Genomic DNA, 9,179 nt, shown 5'->3' on the forward strand with positions numbered 1-9,179 from the left:
TACAGATGATAATCTAAATTTTATTTTTATTATTATTTTTTTTAATCTACTCAAACAGCCAAGTGCTTGAAGAATAGTAAAGATTTCAGGAGTAAGAAAAAAAAAATGCACATGGGAAATATAAATTAATGATATTATTTAAGTGGAGTAAAAACTATTGCAAGAATTAAAACAATTAACAGAGAAAAAAAAAAAGAAAAAAAAAAAGAAAAAAAAGAAATATTACATGATGCCATTCCCAGCTTTTCTTGAGTTTGTGGTAATCATGTGAAGATGATGAAGATATAATTAATGCTGAAAAAACATACATAGAAATAGTTTCTTGAGGACAACCTTGAGCTCCCGGTTCCTCATGCTGTAGATGAGGGGGTTCACTACAGGAGGTACCACTGTGTATAACAGTGCCAGCACAAGGTCCAGAAATAGGGAAGAAAGTGATGGGGGTTTCAAGTAGGCGAATGTGACAGTGCTGAGAAACAGGGAGACCACGGCCAGGTGAGGGAGGCACGTGGAGAAGGCTTTGTGCCGTCCCTGCTCAGAGGGCATCCTCAGCACGGCCCTGAAGATCTGCACATAGGACAGCACAACGAAAACAAAACAAGCAAGAAAGATTAAGGCACTAAATATGATAAGCCCAACTTCTCTGAGGTAAGAACCAGGGCAGGAGAGCTTGAGGATCTGGGCAATTTCACAGAAGAACTGATTGATGGCATTGCCTTGGCAGAGAGGCAGTGAAAATGTATTGGCAGTGTGCAGCAGGGAATAGAGAACCCCAGTGCCCCAGGCAGCTGCTGCCATGGTGGCACAAGCTCTGCTGTCCATCAAGGTCCCGTAGTGCAGGGGCTTGCAGATGGCAACGTAGCGGTCATAGGACATGATGGTGAGAATGCAATACTCTGCTGAGATGAAGAAGAGAAAGAAAAAGACCTGTGCAGCACATCCTGAGTAGGAGATGTGCCTGGTGCCCCAGAGGGCATTGGCCATGGCTTTGGGGAGAGTGGTGGAGATGCAGCCCAGGTCGAGGAGGGCGAGGTTGAGGAGGAAGAAGTACATGGGGGTGTGCAGGCGGTGGTGGCAGGCTACGGCTGTGCTGATGAGGCCGTTGCCCAGGAGGGCAGCCAGGTAGATGCCCAGCAAGAGCCAGAAGTGCAGGAGCTGCAGCTGCCGCGTGTCAGCCAGTGCCAGCAGGAGGAACTCGCTGATGGAGCTGCTGTTGGGCATCTACAGTATTTCTGGGCACCAGGACCTGTTCAAGGAGGAAAAAAGTCAAGGACAAGTCTTTCTATGTGGGCTGTGTTCATTCAGCTCCCTGATGTGATCTACATTTCATGAGTTTGTGTTTGCCATGAGGGACTCTGTACTTTTTATCTCAATGAAGCAGACTTGTCCCTGTACATAGGAACGTGGTGATCGTGTGTGGGAAGATTTTAGTTTCAGTATGTATCAGATAAAATCACTACTAATGCAAAAGTGTTGGTCTGCATCTGAACCTTAACGCCAAAAATATGTTGGTCAAAAATAGAAGTTCTAGGGATCGCTTTTTCCTACAAATTCTCATCCTGCTCACCATGCCCAAGGAGTGTTTGCTGAAGTGTGAACAGCTGTAAGACCTAAGAGGCAAAGGGATTCACTGCTGCTTAGCGCAGGGGAAGGGGAGCTGACTGGGTTTCTTTCCAATTGCTCTGAGCTTGACTACTTAGCAGACGCAAGACAATTGCATTCCCATAAAGTTCTGAAGTCAGACCCAGCTCAGAAAACAGGAGTCCTCTGCCCATCACTGTGTATTCACCCTTTCTCGACGTACTTCAGCAGTGCCTCATCACCACACATCTTGCAAATGACCCCTAACCCTGATTTCACCAACCCCACAGCATTTGCATATTGCATCTCTCTGCTTCTTCCCTGCACTTTGATCGCCTGACTAGGGGAAATATTTGCATCCTGAAGGTCAGCTCACGGCTCTGAAGGGCACCTCAGGGAGATGTGTCCTACTGATGGCATCTCATTAAGGGAAAGCCAGCTCCTTCCCAGCCTCACAGACTGCATTGCCCACAGCCCCAGGCAGTGGCTCTCAGCCCCTGTGCACTGCAGAGGGTGATGGACACGTGCCTGGGGAGATGCTGCTCTGCTCTGCTGGAGCTCTGCCTGCACAGGAGGTGGTTCACGCATTGGACCCCATGTCATTTGGGCAGAGGCTTTTCTAGGTGGGAGCTTGCCCAGAAGAAGGTCCCTGCACTGAAGGGGGTAATTCCCTGATCATATCTCTGTGGTCTGCAGATTTTTATCCTGGGGGCTGTTTTCCTGCCATTTCCCTGACTGAGCATGCAGACACCAGCCCAAACGCTCTGCATTCCTATTTGCTGTCCAGAACCCACTCTGTCTGCAGGGCACTATCTAAGTGCATGTTTATTTTTTCAAGTGAAAAAGGGAACCTAAGAGAGCTCCCATGGCTTTACTGAAAGAATATATACGTTAAAGGAAAGCAGAGAGGTAAAATGCACTTAAGGGTTCTCTCTTGATGTGCCCTCAGAGCTGTGCTCTGATGCTGCAGCAGGGAAGCCCTCAGCTGGAACAGCTCTTATTCCATGATAAAGAAACACAGAGTGTATGCAGCCTGATCTGCACTGGGATGTGCCAGATTTGGTGATCCCTCTTGGAAAAGTGTTTGCATTACCTATAGTGAGAGACTTACCTTGTCAGTGGCTGAAAGCAATGCTCCTGCAGTGAGGTCGCAGCCTATTCACACCCCACACATCCTGTAATCCCTCTCTCCTTTCTCTTCCATCTTCATGCCACCTGCCGAATGCGCCCCTTGTGCTGAGGCAGAGTACACGGGAGCTGCTCTTAGTCAGAGCTGTGTCTCTGCAGCACTGCCCACTTGTAGGAGCTCCCTGTGTCCCAGGAGCTCAGAACAGCTCAGCAGAAGAGGGTGTGACTTTATTTTTCCCAACTGATCTTCCCTGAGATGACCCTGGGTCTCTGTGGCCAACAGCTCCTGAAAGACAACAGCATCATGATTGTACTCTGAAATCTGCTGCATTAACCACCAAATGTCCACTGGGCAGTGACCAATTGCATACATGTGGTTAGTCCTACCAGAGAGTGTTTGCTGTAACAAAAAGGGCACAAAGACCTGGACAGAGAGAGGTGGACTTCTCCTGGGCAGAGCAGTGATGAAGCTGAGGCAGTGCAGGCATCTCATCCCTAGATGGAAACCCTATGACTGAAATGGGATTCAGATCCCCACAGACCCAGAGAAGCTGGGATTCCTCTGGTTCAGTTCAGGCATGCACAAGGAGTTGCCTGCATGTGAGCTCTTGCTCTGAGTCCTTGGTCCTTCAGCAGCAGGGAGTCAGTTGCTCACACACAGACCCTGGGTGATGACCAAGGTGCCTGGGGTGCTCCTGGATGTGTGCTAGTGCTTGGGAAGTGCGTGGGAAATCCCTGAGACAGACACCTCCTTCCTGAGAATCAGCTGAGGGCCAGAGAGGGGATAAAGCATTTCTTGGCTATCCTAAACAACAAGAGAACCCTGCATTGAGTTCTCCTCTAAGACCCTTTTTCCGCCCTTCTCCATGGAGCATGCAGAGTTATGCAGCTGACTAAATGGCTGAGCTCACAAAATGAGCCAGATCTTTCTCTGTTCTCCATCTGATGCATATTCTGGCGCTCCAGGCACTGCAAAGCTAACACACATCTTCATTCTTCAACTGACAAAACGTCAGTTTTCTATGTGTTCTCATGTGAATGGCATCAGAAGCAGCCTAATGTCATACTGACTTCCTTAGGTGTCCAGCACACTCTCTTGCAGCTGCAGGTGCAGCTCGAGGCCTTCAGGAAAACCGTGACCTAGGAGTGTCCGTGCTGCTTGGACAATTCTGAGCCCCACAATGGGTCTAATGCCTGTGTTTTTCCTTCTGGACACAAATACCATAGGCCTCAGGTCATGTTTGGACCACAGGGACACGGTTCAATGGCTTCCACAACTGACTGCAGCACAGGGGGGATACAGAGTCTTAACGATGGATGGGCGAGGAGACAAGGAAGTGTGAGAGTGCACTGAGCTCTTGATGGGGATGGCCGAACAGCCAGGTCAGAGAGAATGGAAATGGCAAACAGAGGAGACCTATGGTGTCTGTTCCTGCCTTCCTGATCAGGAAAAGCAAGTGGAAAGTGCCCTGTACACACAGATGGGAGCCTCATGTTGTCAGGCCCTTGTCCACTTTGGGAGTATTTTTCATTGCAGTATCTGCTGCAGGGACAGAACAGCAAGGCATGCACCATCCAGAAGATCCCTGGAGAGCACAGATGGCAGCTTCTTGACCAAGCCCTGGAGGAACCAAAGAGAAGAGGTGCTCTACTGGATCTCATACTCACCGGCACGGAAAGGCAGGTGGGGAATGTGAAGATGGAAGAGAGCCTTGGCAGCAGTGGCCATGGGATGGTGGAGCTGAGGAGTCTGAAGGGAGGGCAAATGACAAGCTCAATCCTTTGGGCTTCAGGAGAGCACACCTGGGCTTCTCCAAGTGTCTGTGGGCTACAGTCCAGCAGGGTAAGGCTCTGAGGCGCATAAGGTCAAAAAAATCTGCTAACTATCTGAGGATCACTGCTTCCAAATAGGGTAAGTCCATTCCAAGGAGGAGGAAGTCAGGAAAAAAATAGCAAAACTACAGCAGGAATCATAATGGATTGACCTGTTCAAATCCAAACACAGAAAAGAAGCACAGAGCAAGTGGAAACAAGAAGAGATCACCTGGCAGCAATGCAGAGACTTTGTCCAGCGCACATGCTGAGATGAGTATAGGTAAGTCAGAGTTCAACCACAATTGAATGTGCCCAGGCATACCACAGACAAGAGGGGCTTGTAGAAATACAATGTAGTCTACGAAAGGAAGGCTAGAGAGAATGTGGGCCCAGTGTAGAATGGGGCAGGGAACCTGGTGAGACAGGACATGGAAAAGCCTCTGATACTCATTTCCTTACTGTTTATTAATTGGACTGGGCTTCTTGGAATCCTAGGTGCCAAAGACAGGTGGGAAATGTTGGTGCAAGGCAGATGTACTGTTGGTGAAAGTAGAGGTGATCAGGGAATACCTAAGCAAACTGGATCCCGTGTTGGAAGAGGCTGACAAGTATCGTAGGATTTTGGAATGGTTTGGGTTGGAAGGACCCTAAAGACCATCCAGTTCCACCTCCCTTGCTGTGGGCAGAGCTGTCAACAAGTAGATCAGGATGCTTGGACCCTTGACATCTTGAACATCTCCAGGGATGGAGCAGCAACATCTTCTCTGGGCTGCCTGTTCTCTACCAGCTCCATGCCTCACATCATGATCTATGGAATGTTCGAAATTCCCTCCAAATGTCTAACGTAAAACTCTCTTTAGTTTATTATCATTCATCCTTGTTCTATTATTCAGAAATGATGTAAGAATTCAGTCTCCACCTTTTTTATTTGAACAAGACAGTGACTAGAAGATGAAGGGAAGGCATTATCCAGAGTAGTACATCTATATTTCAGATCCCCAACAAAACAAAGATGTCTGCAAGTGGGAGTTGATATACATGCATTAACGCTTCTCAACTTCAAATATTCTCACATCTCTCTCTCTCTTTTTAAGCTGAAAACACTCACATTTGAGGGAATACTGTGTCATTTATTTATTTATTTATTTATTTATTTATTTATTTATTTATTTTTCCTAAAAGGACAATGTTTTCCAGAACTGTGTTTTCAGTACACAAATGCCTTCAGGCACAGGGACACAGACAGTGGTGCCAGTGCCAATGCCCTGTGAGCAATGCCCAGCATCCACTGTTGCTCTACCCTGCTGTGTATTTGATGTCCCTCACTTTTCAGATGTCTCCAGCTCTCCTAAATAAATGGCCATGCTTAAGGGTGTGTTTTCAGCAGGCCGTCTGGACACATGTCTTCCTACTGCTCTCCAGATTTCCCCATCTGTTGCTCATTGATCTATCATCTTCAGGGAGATTATTGGAATTTGTTCCATCTCTCCAAAGTCCGATGGACTCTTTTCTCAACTCCTTAACTGTGATTCTATCAATCCCTTCCTATCTCTGTCTAACTCATGTCCTGTACAAATATTCCCAGTGTAAAACAAACCTCATTACATGCAGCATGGATAAGGATAAGGCTTGCAGTTAACCACTGTGTCATTCATTACTGTTCAATTGCATCACTTTTTTTTTTTTTTTTTTTTTGCCCATGTGCAGCTTATTCTCTGAGGAGAGCGGGTGGGAGTTGGTGCAAAGGAGATTTAACACTGAGCGAGTGACTCCAGAGGAGAAGAGTGAAGTGAGGAAAAGTAATGCAAGTCCCATGGGGCCAATGAGAGTAGAAATGGGGTGGGGAGGTTGAGAAGAATGTTTGTCCACACAGTGACAGAAGAGAACTTATTAGGGGGCATCCTGGATCAATATAACTCACGAAGTACTGCTTAAACATCTTGTTTAAGCCCAACTATAAATAAATACTCAAGAGTACAAAGTCAGAAGGAACAGTAAAGTTTCCTGCAGTATTAATGGGCCCCACTGAGGGCCATGGACAAGCAAGCTTCCCCAGGGACTTGATAGAGCAGATAATTGGAAGCCATGATTGCAGGCAGACCAAGGCACTGGGATGGTGGCTGTGATGCTGAGCAAAGCCTCCTTTGTCTTGTGAAGCAGAAAGGCCAAGGCCTGATCCCCAGAGCCTTGGCAGGGAGATCGTGTCCCTTCCTCCTGCTGGCTCAGGGCCCTTCCTGGGGCAGTGGGATGGAGGTTTGTCTGATGTCAAATGAAAGACCAGGGCACAGCAGCTGCCAGACTCTGCATGGGGTGCAAGGATGCCGTGAGGCCCAAGTCCCATGTGGGCAGTGTGTCTCATGCCAGGATGTGGGATGTGAGAGGGGCTCAGTCTGAACAAGCAGTCAATCGCAATGACACGTTGAGCTTCAGATCTCTCAGTTCTGGAGCCCTCCTTTGGACAGTCCCCAATTGTTTGATGTCCTTTTTGTTCTTCAGTACCCAGAAGTGCACCCAGTGCTCCAGGTGAAGGTGCAGCAGTGCAGAGCAGAACGGGACAATTCCTTCCCTCACCCAGCTGGCACTGCCATGCTCAATGCACCCAGAGGACAGCTGGCCTTCCTGGCTGCCTGGGCACACTGCTGACTCATGTTTGATTTGATGATGACCAGGACCCCCAATCCCTTTCATTGGGACTGCTCTCCAGTATCCCATTTCCCAGTCAGTGTGTATGTCCAGGGTTGCCCACACTCAGGTTCAGAATCAGGCACTTGTTCTTGTTACACTTCATGTGGTTGTGCCTATCCAGTTCTCTAACTCCAGCACAGCTCTCTGTAAGTCCTCTCCACCCTCAATGGAGGAAACATTTCCACCGAATTTGGTGTCATCAGCAAACTGGCTCAAATATCTTCTAGTCCTACATGCAAGTCATTCACAAAAACATTGAAGAAAAGCGGCCTTCAAATGGAGCCCTGGGAAACCCTGCTAGTGACCATCCACCAGCCTGATCGAACTCCACTTAATGTGATCATTTGGGCAGGATCTATTGGCCAACTGCTCACTGCTCACCCACCAGTTTTTTCTGTCTAGACCTATGCAGGAAATTTTGTCCAGAAGAATTATCTAAGAAAGAATATCAAAAGCTCCACTGAAATCGTCAAGGATAACATCAGCTGTTTTTACCTTGGTCAACCAGATGTGTGATTTTGTCATAAAAGGACACTAAGTTTAACAGGAACTTCCACTCACGAAATTGTGTGGGCTGTGACCAGTGACGGAATTATTCTACTGAGGTGTTTCTCAGTAAATACCAGCATCTTTTTTTGCATAATTATACCAGGCATAGAAATGAGACCGACAGCTCTGTAATGGCCTAGATAATCTTTCTTGTTCTTATTTAAAACTGGAACAACGATTGACATCTTCCTGTCAACTGGGTACTTGCATGACCCTAGACTTCATCTGATGCCTCTCAAATGAGAGCCCAGAGCAAACTAATAAGGTGTCGTCAGTGAAAGAATGTAGATGTGTCATATAGCTTTGTAACACCTTGAACTCCAGAGGATGCCACAAATTCTATGAGAAAGAGTATCAAAAGCTCCACTGAAAGCAGCTGGCTTCCCTTGGTCAACCAGATGGGTGAGCACTTCACAAAAGGACGTTAAGTTAAACAGGACCTTCCCCTCACTAGCAAGCATTGCCTGTGACCAATGACAGAATTCTTCTTAATTCATCCTCTTCAGGTGTTTTTCAATAACTCCCAGCATTATTTTCTCCATAACTTTAACACACAGAGACAGTGAGACAGACAGGTCCATAATTGCTGGGGTCTTCTTTCTTACTTTTCTTTAAAACTGGAACAATGTTTGCCAGCTTCCTGTCAACTGGGAACTGGCATAACCCCAGACTTCTTCTGATGCCATTCAAGTGAGAGCCCAGAGCAAACTAATAAGGTGTCATGAGTGAAAGACTGAAGATGTATCATAGCTTTGTAATGCCTTGAACTCTAGACTATGCCACAGATGGAGCAGAGAGGAAGATCTGGCTCTTGTGTTCTGAGCTCATCCATTTGGGCAGCAGAATGACACGACATGCTCCATGGGGAGAGGTGCAAAAGGCACAGTGGGTGCCCCAAGCACAGGGCTGTGGTGGCATTTAGGATGGCCAAGAATACCTCCCTTCTGGCCCTCAGCTGATGCTCAGGAAGGAGCTGTCTGTCTCACAGATTTTCCACCACAGTTTACAAGCACGAGCACACAGCTAGGATCACCCCAGGCACCTTGGTCATCCCTGAGTGTGTGTGTGTGAGCAGTGCAGTCCCTGTTGAATAAAGAGCAAGGATTCAGATGAGGGGCTCACACACAGACACCTCACTGTGCACACCTGAACTCAGCTAAGGGGACTCCCAGCCCCCATGGTTCTGTGAGGAACCGATCCCATTTCAGCCCCAGGTTTTCTATCAGCTGATGAGTTGCCTAATTTTAGGCTTAGGTTGTGACGGTCTGATATAACAGGACAAAGGGCAAAGACATTACATAAAAAACTGGAGATTTAGTTTATCTGTTAGGGAGAAATTTTCTGCTCAGAATATATGGCACAGGTTGCCCATAGAAGTTTTGTGTCCCATCCCTGGAAGCATTCAAGGTCAGGATTGATGC

General features: G+C 47.4%; 1 protein-coding gene across 1 annotated transcript; it reads right to left on the reverse strand.

Annotated features, from left to right (window-relative positions):
* Nucleotides 1–288: 288 nt before the first annotated feature.
* Nucleotides 289–1,221, reverse strand: LOC149914653 (olfactory receptor 14J1-like). The gene has a single exon (XM_090126315.1). It carries the CDS (start codon nucleotides 1,219–1,221, stop codon nucleotides 289–291), a length of 933 nt encoding a protein of 310 aa, XP_089982441.1.
* Nucleotides 1,222–9,179: the final 7,958 nt, after the last annotated feature.

The sequence above is a fragment of the Phasianus colchicus genome, chromosome 29 (assembly GCF_987193195.1).
Source record: "Phasianus colchicus chromosome 29, bPhaCol1.hap1.1, whole genome shotgun sequence".
Lineage (NCBI taxonomy): Eukaryota > Metazoa > Chordata > Aves > Galliformes > Phasianidae > Phasianus > Phasianus colchicus.

Excerpts from the sequence above, each read along its gene's own strand:
- LOC149914653 (XM_090126315.1), bottom strand. The coding sequence starts at position 1,221 with ATGCCCAACAGCAGCTCCATCAGCGAGTTCCTCCTGCTGGCACTGGCT.